This window comes from Mytilus galloprovincialis, chromosome 12, assembly GCF_965363235.1.
Source record: "Mytilus galloprovincialis chromosome 12, xbMytGall1.hap1.1, whole genome shotgun sequence".
NCBI lineage: Eukaryota > Metazoa > Mollusca > Bivalvia > Mytilida > Mytilidae > Mytilus > Mytilus galloprovincialis.
This window is the reverse complement of record NC_134849.1, coordinates 16329459-16344901: the sequence shown is the minus strand read 5'-3', so window position 1 is coordinate 16344901 and position 15443 is coordinate 16329459. Positions and strand designations below refer to the sequence as shown.

General features: G+C 32.3%; 1 protein-coding gene across 1 annotated transcript in view; it reads left to right on the top strand.

Moving 5' to 3' along the window:
- The first annotated feature begins 879 nt into the window (after positions 1-879).
- The window catches only part of LOC143053508 (uncharacterized), a 37209-nt gene continuing 22645 nt past the window's right edge, over positions 880-15443 (top strand). Inside the window, exons 1-7 of the mRNA XM_076226304.1 lie at positions 880-961; positions 2078-2123; positions 4302-4351; positions 9371-9420; positions 10963-11020; positions 12024-12149; positions 12528-12562. Coding sequence (XP_076082419.1) covers positions 953-961; positions 2078-2123; positions 4302-4351; positions 9371-9420; positions 10963-11020; positions 12024-12149; positions 12528-12562 — 374 coding nt within the window. The 5' untranslated portion in view covers positions 880-952. The remainder of the gene's footprint in view (positions 962-2077; positions 2124-4301; positions 4352-9370; positions 9421-10962; positions 11021-12023; positions 12150-12527; positions 12563-15443) is intronic.

Here is a 15443-nt window from a genome sequence, read left to right as displayed (position 1 = left end):
AGACATAATCTTTCAATCAGTTTAATTGAGGTCTGGAGCTGGCATGTCAGTTAACTGCTAGTAGTCTGTTGTTATTTATGTATTATTGTCATTTATTTATTTTCTTTTGTTACATCTTTTGACATCAGACTCGGACTTCTCTTGAACTGAATTTTAATGTGCGTATTGTTATTCTTTTACTTTTCTACATTGGCTAGAGGTATAGGGGGAGGGTTGAGATCTCATAAACATGTTTAACCCCGCCGCAATTTTGCGCCTGTCCCAAGTCAGGAGCCTCTGGCCTTTGTTAGTCTTGTATGATTTTAAATTTTAGTTTCTTGTGTATAATTCGGAGTTTAGTATGACGTCCATTATCACTGTACTATTATGCATATTTTAGGGGCCAGCTGAAGGACACCTACGGGTGCGGGAATTCTCGCTACATTGAAGACCCATTGGTTGCCTTCGGCTGTTGTTTGCTCTATGGTCGGGTGGTTGTCGCTTTGACATATTCACCATTTCCTTTCTCAATTTTATGTGCTACGTTTTCAACGCTCGCTACTACTATAGGCCTATCAAATAAATAAATAAGTAACACCACCAAGACGCTGACATATATCTTTAAACATATGCACCTTTTTATTAAACTTGATAAATAAAGACTACTGTCTAGTATGATCTAAATTTGGTTTCAACCTCTGATATATCAAATATGCTGACTCCAACATAATATTATCGATTTATTTATTTATTCTTTTACACAGTGAACTACAAATATCTGATTCGTTTAAACTTATCCTGAAATAGACATGTAATCATATCAGATCATATCAGGAATGAGTATCGTCAGATAACGTTACGAGCTCGGGTCATAAATCTTGCTTTTGTAGCCATCCAAGTCTTTGGTTATCTCCCTTGTGGCGGTTTAAACTAGCACGTGTGTAACTTTTAACCAAGCTACGGATTTCAAATAATGTCAAAGGTTTGATATTTGCAATTACATATACACATTTGAATTTGGAAGTAAACCAATCTGCACTAAATTGCAAAAAATGTAAATACCAGAGTACGATTTCTTGCATAGATCCACAAGATAAGTGGTTGGACAAAAGGACCAAGTGTGTACAAAATGTATATATAGTACATGTGTAGTTATTACAATGTGTAGTAGTTATTACAAATTTAATGACATTGTATTTTTATCATTTATATGATGTCTATAAATACAGTTTTCCTGTTTTGTTATCAGATACATATGCTCTGTCAACAGAACAAGATCTAGTCTGGCACATGTGGTAATGCAGAGTTGGCATGTTTATCTATAGTATAGGTCAGCTCCGAATCTGTCATGTGACTGTCCATTACCACATGACAAAAATGTATGAATCTGAATTTCCAACAGGTGTTGAGCAAACGGTGAACATGTTTGATTTTATTTTAAATAATAATTATTTTTTGGAAAACAAAAGGTCCTGGAATGGAGTTTAATGCTTTTATTCGCTGTTTTATGTCATGCCCGCTAACAAATTGAAAACTATACCATGTATACCTATACACCTTATTTTAAGTCCAGATTTTTAGCATTCGTATTGTTATCTAAGAAAGTCTTACTGATTAAAATACTACAATAGGGAACAATTTGACAATGATTGAATTTAGTAGTGTCAACCCTGTGATTATGACCCGTGTATATATATAGCAAAATCCTAAATACACCACTTGGTGGTGCGCCTGTCAGATCTATGCAGAACGTACAGATAAGGTAATATCATGAATAGGTAACAGGTGAATATACTATTGGTATCGGTATCGGATTCGACCCTGAACTTGTTAATTATTGGCAATATTAATTATGTGGAAAACAAAAGGGTCTGGAGTTGTGTAATTTTTAATCTACACCATAGTCCTATATAAGTTGTATATAGAGTTGAATTCTTTGATTTGTCGTTGTTACCCGATGACGGCTGACAAATTGGACCTCGTTATTTTAGTATATATATATGTATTTTTATTCAGTAAACAATGAGCCATACTTGAAGAAATTAGAAAAGTAACAAAAATTACAATGAGAAAATATAAATTTTTCTGTATGTTTTAGATGAGTTGTAAGTGTGTAGATAATACAGATATTCTCCTGCAAATATGTAAGTATTTTTTATCAAGACAAGATTAAGGCTACCATAATTAATGATGTCAACCTGACATCTCTTGGTCATACAATGAATATTGTTACTGCAGTGGTTTTCCATAAGAACATTAACATAAGCTAGGCTGGCCAGTAAGTTAGTAAACACTAAAAAATATGAATTTTTATTCAGTCATCCTAATAGTCCACTGCAACTCTTTTCCATGTTTACAGCAATACGACTATTTGAAAATTCTTGTTTTAATATTGTTAATGTTGACCCCTTCAACGCTATACACAGCATATGTCACGATGACGTACGCCACTGCTATTCGCGGCATATGCCGTGATAACAATCGATTTTTCATCAGGAGACTTAAACCATTCAGTTTTCATTCGGGTCCTCTAATTTTTCGTCGTATGAATCCAGAATATTCAAGGTCTCATTTGAGCTTGAAATCCTGGCAATTTTCATAGTAAAATTATGCAATAAAAGGAAAATAGAAGGAAAATAGAAAATAAATATTTATGCAAATGGCGGAAATCGGAAACGAAGCTGTAAATATGGAAATATTTGAGCATTTCTATGGCTAAACTGACAACGAGGATTAGTTTAAAGGTTTCTTGTTATCTCAATGTATATATTACATTTAATTCGAGTAGGAAATATGATTTGATCGATCATTACGAGACGTTGAAAAAGGGGGGGAAACGGAGGTTGACTAAAAATTTTGAAGACAGAGCTATTAATTTGTTCCACAATTACAGAATACATTTTGCATGGTGCAATACGCTACGGAATTGAGCAACTGGTGTCTGCTTATTATACAGTCAGGGGACTTACTGAAATAAGTGATATCTTTTCATTAGTAAAATTGAAAAAAAATAATTTTTTGCTTCTTTTAAGTATCAAGGTTTATGCCTTTGATTCTGTCATTTAGCTGCAAATTCTATTTTAGTTGAACAAATGCTATAATAATGGCTTAACATAATGAACTGATACTTTCTCAACAGATTTTTCCTAGCAGTGGGAGTATTTTTCCTGTAAAGTTCAAGGTTTCATCTTTCAGATTATGTAATAAAATTCTACTGTTCGCGATGAAAATTTCACTGTTCGGGGGTGTTGAAATTAGTGGGGGTTAATAAAATAATGATACTTAAAGAAGTGATTTTTTTGTCATTTTCCTAAATTCAGTACAAGGTCATCACCTGAAATGACCTGGTCATCCTAGACAACACAGATGTTGGTTCTGATCAGTTTAGAAACATAATTTGTCCCTGGATCATTAGTATTCTATATTTAAAGCTACGATAAAATTAAATCACTTCTTCTAGTGATAATTTTGTACTACTTAAATAGGTGATTATTAAAGAAAGACAACTCTTACTTTCAACCTTTTTGGAAATAATGTTACTTGAATCAGTGATTTAAAAAATCACTCATTTAAGTAAGTCCCCTGACTGTTATAGCTTATTATATGTCAGAAAAACAACAAAATAAATGAAGACTAAAAGTAGTTTTTATTCAAAATTCAACACAAATGTGATAAATTACACCTATTACCTGTTAATTACCTGAAAACACAGGTAACTTGATGAGAAATTTACTGAAATAATTGCCTAACATTACAGTTCATGCTCTCCTGTGCATTTTTCATGCAATAACTTTCTCTGTATCTCTTATAATAAAAAAGATACAGAAGTCTGAAAAGGAATATACTGTTCTAATGATTGAACACAAAATAAAATGCAGCAGCAGCAGCCATTTTTCGAATTTTTTGTGTAGCATTGAAAGGGTTAAGCAATCATAATTAAAATGTTCAGTTCAAATAATTATTAGATACTTCCATAATTTTTTGTGTTTGTTTACGTTATCTAACACTATTAGGATGCTTAAACCTTATTTCTTTTTATAATTTTAATACATATCTTATAATGTCTTATAAATAGCCATTTGTATGTCCCATTTATGGGCATTATGTTTTCTGGTTTATGCGTCTGTCATTTGTCTGTCCTGCTTCAGATTTAAGATTTTGGTCGAGGTAGTTTTTGATGAAGTTGAAGTCCAATCAACTTGAAACTTAGTACACATGTTCCCTATGATATGATCTTTCTAATTTTAATGCCAAATTAAGAGATTTCCCCCATTTTCACAGTCTTTGGTTTATATTATTTATTCATATACTTTATTTTTCAGTGGATGAATTAAAGAAACACACAAAATATTATGAAGAAAAAGAAAGAGAGGTACATTGGTTTTAGCGGCTTATGCACAATTCTATAACAACACATCAACTGTAAAACCTTGAACATACTAAACAGTCCTTGTGGATTTTGATCTCTTTAACTTCATATTACGTCAATCAAATGTTATGAAACTTATACACACATGACACCATGCATAAAACCCCAAAATGCAGATTAATTATAAAAAAGAAGATGTGGTACGATTCAGGGCTTCCAAAAAATATTTGAGCTAGCCGGACATTTCCTATCTGATCCCGATTTTAATCCCTTAAGACTTTAAAAGTCACAAAAGGCAATTATGGTAATCAGATGGCCATTCCAATGATTGACATTACATTTTAAAAAAAAAACGATTTTAAACTTTACTTTGATATGATATGAATTTGATGTTCTGATGTAACTGTTAAATTGGCAGTGCATCATTCGTAGTGTACACATCAGCGTGCTCATATAGATCTGCATTATACTTTTTATTTGTGCAAAATGACATTGTCAAAAACTTTACTTTCGTTTTCACATTGTTCTAACCAGAAGTTGACTTGACATTGGTAAAACATGGACCATAAACGTATACGTAAAATCCTTGTATGTTTACAAAGCACAACTGAATACAAAATACTTGAAATGAAAGTTAGATACAGGTATCAATGATAATTTTAGCATTTTTGAAGAAATGTATGATGCATTATTAAATTTCCCACCTGTGCACATGCGCACACGTGCTTTAGTTCATACGACGTAGTTCTGACGATTTTTCATTTAAAACCTTTTTAAATTTTTCATCAAATCATGTTGATAAACTAATTTCTATTAATTTTTAATCTTTTGGACTAAATCAATTAGATACAGTACGGGTAGGGACTTATTTTTATGGATGCCTTAATCCGTCTAGTCGGATATGAATAATCCGACATTTTTATGGTAGGTAGTATGTTCATTAAACAACAGATCCAGGTGTGAATGGTCCTTTCATCTTAATCTGTTTTGCTAGAATTACGGTTCACTGATTTCAGAATCAGATTACCTGTAATTTTAACCTCTCAGTCACTTTATTGATTATATTAGTTCTACATCGTATTTGACATAAAATATTTTTACAGGTGAAGTACTGGAGAAAACTTTGTTTAATAAAAATAGCCTATTTTTGTTAATTATGGTTTTGATATTTCAACTGCTAATATTTATTTTCTTTGTTCCTAAAAAATATTTTTATTTTATGTTCCTTTTCGTTTTTTTTTTGTTTGTTTTTTTTGTATCTTTTTCTTATTTGTTTGCATAAATTTTTTAAACATATATATTTTTACATGTATTCTATTTCTTGAAGCTTACGGTTATTTTTATTTTACTGATTTATTTTCCACGCAAATCCATTGATTAGCAGAATGCTGTCTCAAGTGCTGCTGCATACGTTTGAGTTTGACGCGGTCACATGCAAAATATTTCTATAATTTGTATTTAATATTCAGTCTGTTGTGTCAGTTCCGAGATAAAAATAATTACAGTGGGCAACACTTGTATATTATTAGTAGCTTGATGATTCTTTGTAGTTTTTACTTTTTACTGTAAACAAATATTGTCCGAAAGTTGGTGTTGTATGACTAAAATAGAACGCAAATAATAACACTAGAAGAAAACATGATTCTTCTCGGGCATAAGTTTATTTTAAGATTTCCGTGTTTGTTCATTATGCTAAATTAATATAATTGATCTGCATTTGGGGGTAGGGGGTAAAATGGGTCCGGATCACGAAATCCCGGGCTTAAAAACACTAAGTCCCAAGGTCCCGAATTCAAATAAATTTAAATCCCGACATCGCGAAAAAAGAATTCCCAGATCCCGAAAGGGTTAATCCCGAAATCCCGAACTTAATTGCATAATATTAATTTACGCACAATCCATGTAAAAAAGGAAACTTGTATGTTATATTTTATAGCAATCTAAAAAGAAAAAATTGCCGTGAAAAGACAATTCCATGATACACATATCAGTGATCAACAGCGTGTGCACGTGGTTGAACTTTAACTTGACTCCACTCGCAATAATATTGAATGCTAATAAAAGATATTAAAGATCGATTTTGTCCACTGCACGAGATTTTTATATGGCGGGAAATGTCGTAACAGTAAACACAGGTGACCTTACTGACCGACCGTGGGAAATTTCATTCATGATTAAATTTGATGTTGAATGATTGACATTTATTGTGTTTTAGTTTTGAGGCTCTTGATCGATTTACCAGAATAGACATTTAATCGATTTACATACATGTATAATCAAAACACGATTTAGTCTTCTTTAACTATTTATTGTTTTATTTTTATCAGTCATTTCCCGGATTCCCATTTAAATAATCTATTTGGAGACCTCCTTTAAACTTCGGAAATAATACAACAACGATTTAAAAAATCATACTGACTGCGCGAGCTTTAGAATGACTAGAAGTACGACAAAAAAGTAAAGACAGCTGATCATGACTAGTACGACTAGCCTTCAACCCCATTGGGGTATAAATGTGCATTTAGTCAATAAACTATATAAGGTTAAACTTTGATTTTCGTGTATCGATTTGATACAATTTGTAAAATATATTTATAACACCGGCGATTTTCATAAAATATTTCAGACATGAAAATAGAAAGGCATATATATTTATATCGAGTGTCAACAATTTTAAATAAAATAAAAAAAATAGGAATCGAAATATGATCTCGGCGTTATAAATATTGTATTAAAGGAAACCAATTGTTTGACTTTCAAAGAGATTAACGGGAAATATGTCAAAATAGAAAGCACGAGTGATCTGTCTGACCAAAATGTTTCACTTGCGAGAAATGATTGACAGGTGTGAATAGATGTAGAGGCTCCGACGGGGAAAGTTGTATCAAAAGGAAAATAACTTAATTCACAATGCCTATACATATTTCATAAATACGATATATGTTGGCCTTATACTTAAAATTGAGTTTCTTATAATAACATATAAAGGAACAGGACGTTAAAAGCGGGAAATAATATAACCATCAACGAAAACTCGTATAATTTACGGGATTGAAGTCTCAACAATTTGATTTAAACTTCTATTGAAAACAGTCTTGGTTGTTATTAGGCTTATTATTTTGAATTAGATGAAATATTTACGGTTTACAAATACAAATACAAAATAGTTTATTGGCACAAAACTATTGAAATAATTGGCAACACAATATATTGTTAAAAATCGTCTTGATTTCATTTTCAAATTATAAAAAAAAAAAATTATATTCAATTTTAATTTTTATTCTTATATTTAATTTGAATTTTATTTCTTATATTTAATTTTAATTTTAATTCTTTCTCTTTGAATACAAAACAATATTTTACATTTATCTATCCTCCATAAATACGTATATATCTGTACAGGTAAAATTTAATTCTAATCAAGCTGGTACAGATTGATTTACGACCTTCCACTTGGATATTGCACAGCAGGTGTTTATTACACTGGGACAACTGTCCGACCAGTCTGACATCTAGACGGATTAAGGCATCCATAAAAATAAGTCCCTACCTGTACTGTACAAACTGCTGAAATGTAAGAAAATGATTATGAATAAAGCGATCAATTTATACGATGTCCAGTACTGAACATAGTTCATCTGTCACCTGAACAGGTAGATTTCAGCTGTCCAATTCAACCACTAATTAGCCTTGATTAAAATTAGAAAGTATTGAAGTTGGTGTTGTTTTGATAGTAATTAATCATCATGTCACATTTATGACCGTAAATGTGTTGATGTTAAAGGCAAAAGGTTGGGTAAAAAAGATCGTGAATTATGTAAAAATTACCGAAAAAGCCTTGAAAACTAAAAAGGATATGACCGTTTCATGCTTTGCCCAGCCAGACGTTTACCGGACATTATACAAATAACCGGAATATATGACCGTTTTGGAAGCCCTGGTACAATTGCTAATGAGACAACTCTCCACAAGAGACCAAAATTACACAGAATAAACAACTATAGGTCACCGTACAGCCTTCAACAATGAGCAAAGCCCATACCGCATAGTCAGCTATAAAAGGCCCCGAAATGACAATATAAAACAATTCAAACGAGAAAAGTTACGGCCTTATTTATTTTTATATAAAAATAAACGAAAAACAAATATGTAACACCTAAACAATTAAACAACAACCACTGAATTACAGGATCCTGACTTAGGACAGGCACATACATACATAATGTGGTGGGGTTAAACATGTTAGGGAGATCCCAACCCTCCCCTAACCTGGGACATTGGTATAACCATGATAACAGTACAATATAAGAACAAACTATAAAAATCAGTTGAAAAAGGCTTAACTCATCAGATGAACGAAAATACAAGTGGACGTGGCTGAGTGCTTGTACATCCCAACAACAAAAAAAGACACTGAACAGATCTGAGAGTACTCACAGTTAACTATAGTTCAAAGCCACTAACAACTAATAAAAAAATCATGCATCTGAGACTACATTTGTATATTATCAATCCGTTCAAATCCAACATCCAGTTCCAATATGTGTGACAATTGTTTGTCTTTCTAGAGTTATGCCCTTTTTTAGCTCACCTGGCCTAAAAGAATGTTCAGTAAAGTAAGATCTACGAACACATCACAATCACCAAAACACAATTTTGTCATTAATCCATCTGTGTCTTTTTTTTAATATGCACAGAGACCAAGGTGAGTGACACAGCCTCTCAAGAGCCTCTAGTTTATCATTATATAAGTCATGTTAGTGGGGACATCGTCTGGGTATGTGTTCCATGAACACATTCTCCATTTCTTTCGCGTAGTTAAAAAAAGAAAAGATTGATGCATGCCACTTAAAGAAGTATATCTATTAAAATTATAAACTTTTAATATTTTTGGTTTGAATTTTTAAAGGTAATTTCTAAAAAAAATATTGAATTTAGCTGTTTTAAGAAAGGTCCAAATTCTGATAGTCTAAACAGAATGAACTTCTTTAAATTTAAAGATTACATATTTTTACTTTATAGCAGAGTCCAGCTAAAAAGAACCCTACAGGACAGAAGAAATCAACTTTGACGTATGTATCAATTAAGGGGGTAGATGTGGGTTACTTTCAGAAAAAAACACTTAATATATTCCCCCATCCGTTATTCTTAAGTATACAGTAGGTGGTGATGAGTGTGTTCTCCTCCCTGTAAAACATGCTAGAGGTATAGGGGGAGGGTTGAGATCTCACAAACATGTTAAACCCCGCATTTTTGCGCCTGTCCCAAGTCAGGAGCCTCTGGCCTTTGTTAGTCTTGTATTATTTTAACTTTTAGTTTCTTGTGTACAATTTGGAGTTTAGTATGGGGTTCATTATCACTGAACCAGTATATATTTGTTTGGGGGCCAGCTGAAGGACACCTCCGGGTGCGAGAATTTCTCGTTGCATTGAAGACCTGTTGGTCAGTCAGGGGACTTATTGTGATTTTTAAATCACTTATTTAAGTAGCAAATTTGAAATTTTGTCATAAATTGTGATTTTGTAGTTTTACCAAAATTTTAAACACATAGGTTTAGATAATATCTTTTCATTTATAGTAAAATTGAAAAAAAATGAACTTTTTGCTTCTTTTAAGTAGCAAGGTTTATGCCTTTGATACTATCATTTAGTTGCAAGTTCTATTTTAGTTGAAAAAATGCTGTAATAATGGCTTTACATAATGAACTGATACTTTCTTTACAGATTTTTCCCAGCAGTGGGATCATTTTTCCTGTAAAGTTCAAGGTTTCATCTTTCAGATTATGTAATAAAATTCTACTGTTCGTGATAAAAAAATCACTGTTCGGGGGTGTTGAAATTAGTGGGGGTTATTAAAATAATGATACTTAAAGAAGTGATTTTTGGGAAGGAAATTGAGGTATGATACTTAAAGAAGTGATTTTTATGTCATTATCCTAGATTCAGTACAAGGTCATCATCTGACATGACCTGGTCCTCCTAGACAACACAGATTTTGGTTCTGATAATTTTAGCAACATAATTAGTCCCTGGATCATTAGTATTCTATATTCAAAACTACAATAAAATGAAATCACTTAGTCTAGTGATAAAATTGTACTACGTAAATAAGTGATTATCAAAGAAAGACAACCCTTACTTCCAACCTTTATGAACATAATGTTACTTGAATCAGTGATTTAGAAAATCACTCATTTAAGTAAGTCCCCTGACTGTTGGTGACCTTCTACTGTTGTCTGCTCTATGGTCGGGTTGTTGTCTCTTTGGCACATTCCCCATTTCCATTCTCAATTTTAGTTTATTGTGATGTACATTATTGGTATACATTATAGGTCAATCAGTCTGTCCTATGTAATTAACATTGACATCTTCAAACAATATATATACATGTATAGGCATATTTTAACCTGAAAATATTATATTTAAATTTGATTGGACGTTATCCCAATTACAATTGTACAATATACAAACAAAGCAAGCAAGCTAACCAAAGTCTTGCTCTACATGCAGTAGGAAATCAACTGTAAAAAAATAGTACAATGTTGTGATTCTAACATGTTTTTTTTTCTCGTAATTTTAAATCAATTTAATTTTATCATGTTTATATCATTGCAGTCAAAGGGCTCAGGAGTTGTATATCAAAAACAGAGTTGCTAAAGAAGATGTTGAAGAGGTAAGACTTTCAGAGGAATTTTTGTCACTTCAGATATGAAATGTCTCAAAAAATAAGATGTGGTATGAGTGCCAATATTAATGAGACATCGCTCCATCCAAGTCAAAATTTGTAAAAGAAAACCCTTATTGGTCTAGTACAATCTTTAACACAGAGCCTTGGCTCACACCTAATACCATATTTTCATATCAATACTAGTAGACCAATTAAATATAAAAAGATATAACTTGTTATTCTTTAAAATATGATTTTATATATGTACAGTATGCAAAGAAATATAAGTGGCAAAGTTACAATGTAGATCTAGAGTTACACCAAGTACTTCCAGGTGTATTTGTTCATAGTATAGAGTGGTCTATTTGAATAAGAAAATGTCCAGACTTATTTCAATTGTTTATTGTATAAATGATCAAATACTGTGTGGATTCACTATTCCACGTTACATGCCAATGTCTGTGTAATATGTTCCACAGATGAACCACAAATTTCAATGTTCAACAGTTCACAAATATATATATAATTTATAGGTTAGTATGAAGGCTTTTGCAAAACTGGGAAATGAAATATCCAAGAAAATGAAAGTTTTTCTCAATCCATAAAAATTAATACCCCAAAATCAATGAATCCCCAGTTCATTCTTATTGAATGATATATATTAATGACAGATATAATGAATTCTGAATTTGTGTAAATGTTAGCATTATACAAAACTTTTACAGCAGAATACATTGAGTGTGTATAGGTAAAGGTAATACCATTTGTTATAGCTTACTTGCTAGCTGAATCGTGAAGTCATTAGGTTAGGTAAACTACCCTCCTGTAAGAGTAGACTAGTCCATCAGATAACCAATATATCTGTCTTTAGGACTAAACTACTAAGGAGGTTAATATACCTAACCTAACAATGACTTCACGGTTCAGCTAACAAGCTGGCTAACTGGAGATTTTACCTTTACCTACACACCCATTGCATTCTGCTGTAATGTATTTTAAATGTATTCAGGGAAGTGGTGATGCTGCTCATGAGCACTACCTAAAGAAATGGAAGAGCTTGAGTGAAGAAAAAAAGAACAAGTGGAAAAAGAAAGCTGAAAAAGTAGCACAAGATTTAGCCAAGGCATCAGCTAAGGTATGGATGAAAAATTTTATAAGCAGGAGGTCATTTAAAAAAAAATACTGTACCAAGTCAGGTATATGGCAGTTGTTAAATATCAATGAGTTCTATGTTTGTTGGCATTTGTTTTTGTTACACATGTTACAGTTTGGTGTTTATAATGTTCCTCTTATAGTTGATGTGTTTCCCTCCGATTTAGTTAGGTTTCTGTTTTTTTTAAATAAACATGTACAGCGGTATACTACTGTCGCTCTCTTTGATATATTTAAATGTGGTGCTGTACTAGACCTCAATCATTTAGTGTACTGAAAAACATTTTTATGAATGGAATCCAGTTTTGATCTATGCAAAGTATTTATTACCTTATGTTTATTTTCATTTTTTTCTAATCAGACAACAGCACCAGTTTTAAAGAAGCCAACAAAAACGTAAGTCTTTGTGTTAATTTAAATGAATAATATATATTAGTGACTACAAAAATTATGCATAGTTATTTAAAAATCTCACCCCTTGGTATGTACAAAACTACTAATAGTTAATGCAGACCTTGGGCTGTACAAAACTACTAATAATTAATGCAGACCTTGGGCTGTACAAAATTAACAGTTAATGCAGACCTTGGGCTGTACAAAATTACTAACAGTTAATGCAGACCTTGGGCTGTACAAAACTACTAACAGTTAATGCAGACCTTGGGCCGTACAAAATTACTAACAGTTAATGCAGACCTTGGGCTGTACAAATTACTAATAGTTTAAACAGACCTTGTACTGTACAAAACTACTAACAGTTAATGCAGACGTTGGGCTGTACAAAACTACTATAATAATTTAAAAAGACCTTGGGTTGTACAAAATTACTAACAGTTAATGCAGACCTTGGGCTGTACAAAATAACTAACAATTAATGCAGACCTTGGGCTGTACAAAATTACTGTAATAGTTTAAACAGACCTTGGGCTGTACAAAATTACTAACAGTTAATGCAGACCTTGGGCTGTACAAGATTACTAACAGTTAATGCACACCTTGGGCTGTACAAAATTACTAATAGTTAATGCAGACCTTGGGCTGTTCTAAATTAGTAATAATTAACGCATATATTTGGCTATACAAAATTAACTACAGCATTGTACAGATAATGCAGACCTTGGGCTGTGCAAAATTACGAACACTAGTAACAGAAAATGCAGTACTTGGGCATAACATAATTATTTACAGCTCATGCAGATCTTGGGCTGTACAAAATTAATTACACACGGAAATTCAAATTTAAAAATGTTTCAGGCAATTATATTTTGTATGCTATTCAAGGATGAACTTATTATTTAAGTCTCCAAATCAAAGTTGAAGTATTTTCATTTGAAATTAAAGAGAACCAATTATTGGAATTTAAGAATAGAAGAATATTTTTGCTTGATTTGATTATTTTTCAACTTTATGTATTAAAGGAAGGTAACTCAGAAATGGTACAATTTTTATAAAATAAAGACTCTTCAGAAAAAAATTCTATTTTATATTTTCGTCCTTTTTCTTGACCTGGAAGTCTGAAGGATGCCAATAGATATATCCTACTGTAGTCTACATGTAGAGTGGAACCCATTGAACACATTACTCACAGCAGTTCTTAGTTTGGAGTGAAACTGATCTGACAGTCTGTGCACACCAGTTTAAAGAAGGTCATTTGCACAAAAAATCTGAAATTTCTGATTTTTTTTCTGTACAGTGTTCTAGGATTTTTTGGCACCTTGACTTACCACGGGTAAGATCAATAAAAAAATTACTTACCCACATCTAAAAGTTAAATCCGCCAACCAATGCGGACGGCGCAAAAAAAACGATTTCTTACTAAATTTGACAAATATGTTATAGTTATTACTATGTCATTTATAAAGAGCTATAATAAATGCAACTGTAAGTTTATTTTCCTCCGATGACAAGAAAAAAAATCGTTTATGTCCTGATTTAAGCACCAGTTATCAATCCGGATTTTCCGATTTTACCGACACCGTGACCGACTTTTAGAATGATAGAAGAATGTGGTCTCTTTTGCGCTTGATTACACCTAGTAAACGAGTGCTTGAATAAAAGCGCCGATAGACATCGACAAAATCTTCGATCTTTTATCAAAGTTTTTTCTCGTGATTTAATAAAAATAAAAAGCAGATATGGGAAAATTGAAGAGGACCGGGAAATTTCAAGAGTTTTTCTGCTTCCCCGAACTTGAAAATTGACTTACCACCGGGTGACAAAGGCTAAAAAATGACTTACCCGTTGTCCTAATCCACTTACCCCGGGTAACGGGTAATGGGAATCCTAGAACACTGCTGTAACTGGAACCCCAACCAGAAATAGTGGTTGTCTTTGCATATTTCAAAATAAACATGATCAGTACTTAAATGCCCTCTGGTTTACACTATTTATAAAAGTTTAAGGCCTCAGAACTTCCTGTATCCGACCTTGAAGGGAAACACACCCCTACAAAAAAACAGTTTTGTCTGATCTCTATTTTGGAAGTTCATATTTGAGCTCACTATGAACATTTGAACTGAGAAATATGACAATAAAGAGTAAGATTAAGGAAACATGCATTCACTTTTAAAAAAATGGCATAACTTGACCTCAAAATGTATAGAGCCAAAAAATTGTGTTTTGGGTACGGCCGTAATATTACAGGCCTTACATGGTAAGGGTAAATATTCTGAACCAATATTATTATAAAATCTATGTTCTCATATTTCATATTAGAAATTGCGTTAATTTCACAGTTAAATGCCAACCACTTATTATATAAGATGGTGAATGTTTACTGATAAACTGTATTTTGTACCGAGGTAAAGCTTTTTCAACATATGGATTCACCATGTGTAGATGTTATATATTTGCTATATTTTCTCTGTGCTTATAAGGGTTATCTCCCCTTACACTGAAAACCTTGTTATCATTCTAACTCCGTAACCATAATAGGTAGAAAAAAACAAAGGGTGGAATTTGTTCAGGAACAGACCCTGGTTCTTCATTACATATGGATTTAAAAGATTCAACGACTCATTGGTAGGGTTATGCCCCTTCAAAAATTAACCGATGTTGGTTGGCCACTAAAACTCATCAACCGTAAGTTGTAGCTACATATAGGATCTTCACCAATTTGATGATCATCAATTTACATGACTACGAAAATTAGCTTGTTATCGGATTTACTCAATAACCGTAAAAGATAAAATATAACAGAGAAAATGTGTGTTGTCCAGATCTACATTTGTTATGTTGGGTTCAAAATTATTGGACCAACTATTATGGACCTAGTGCA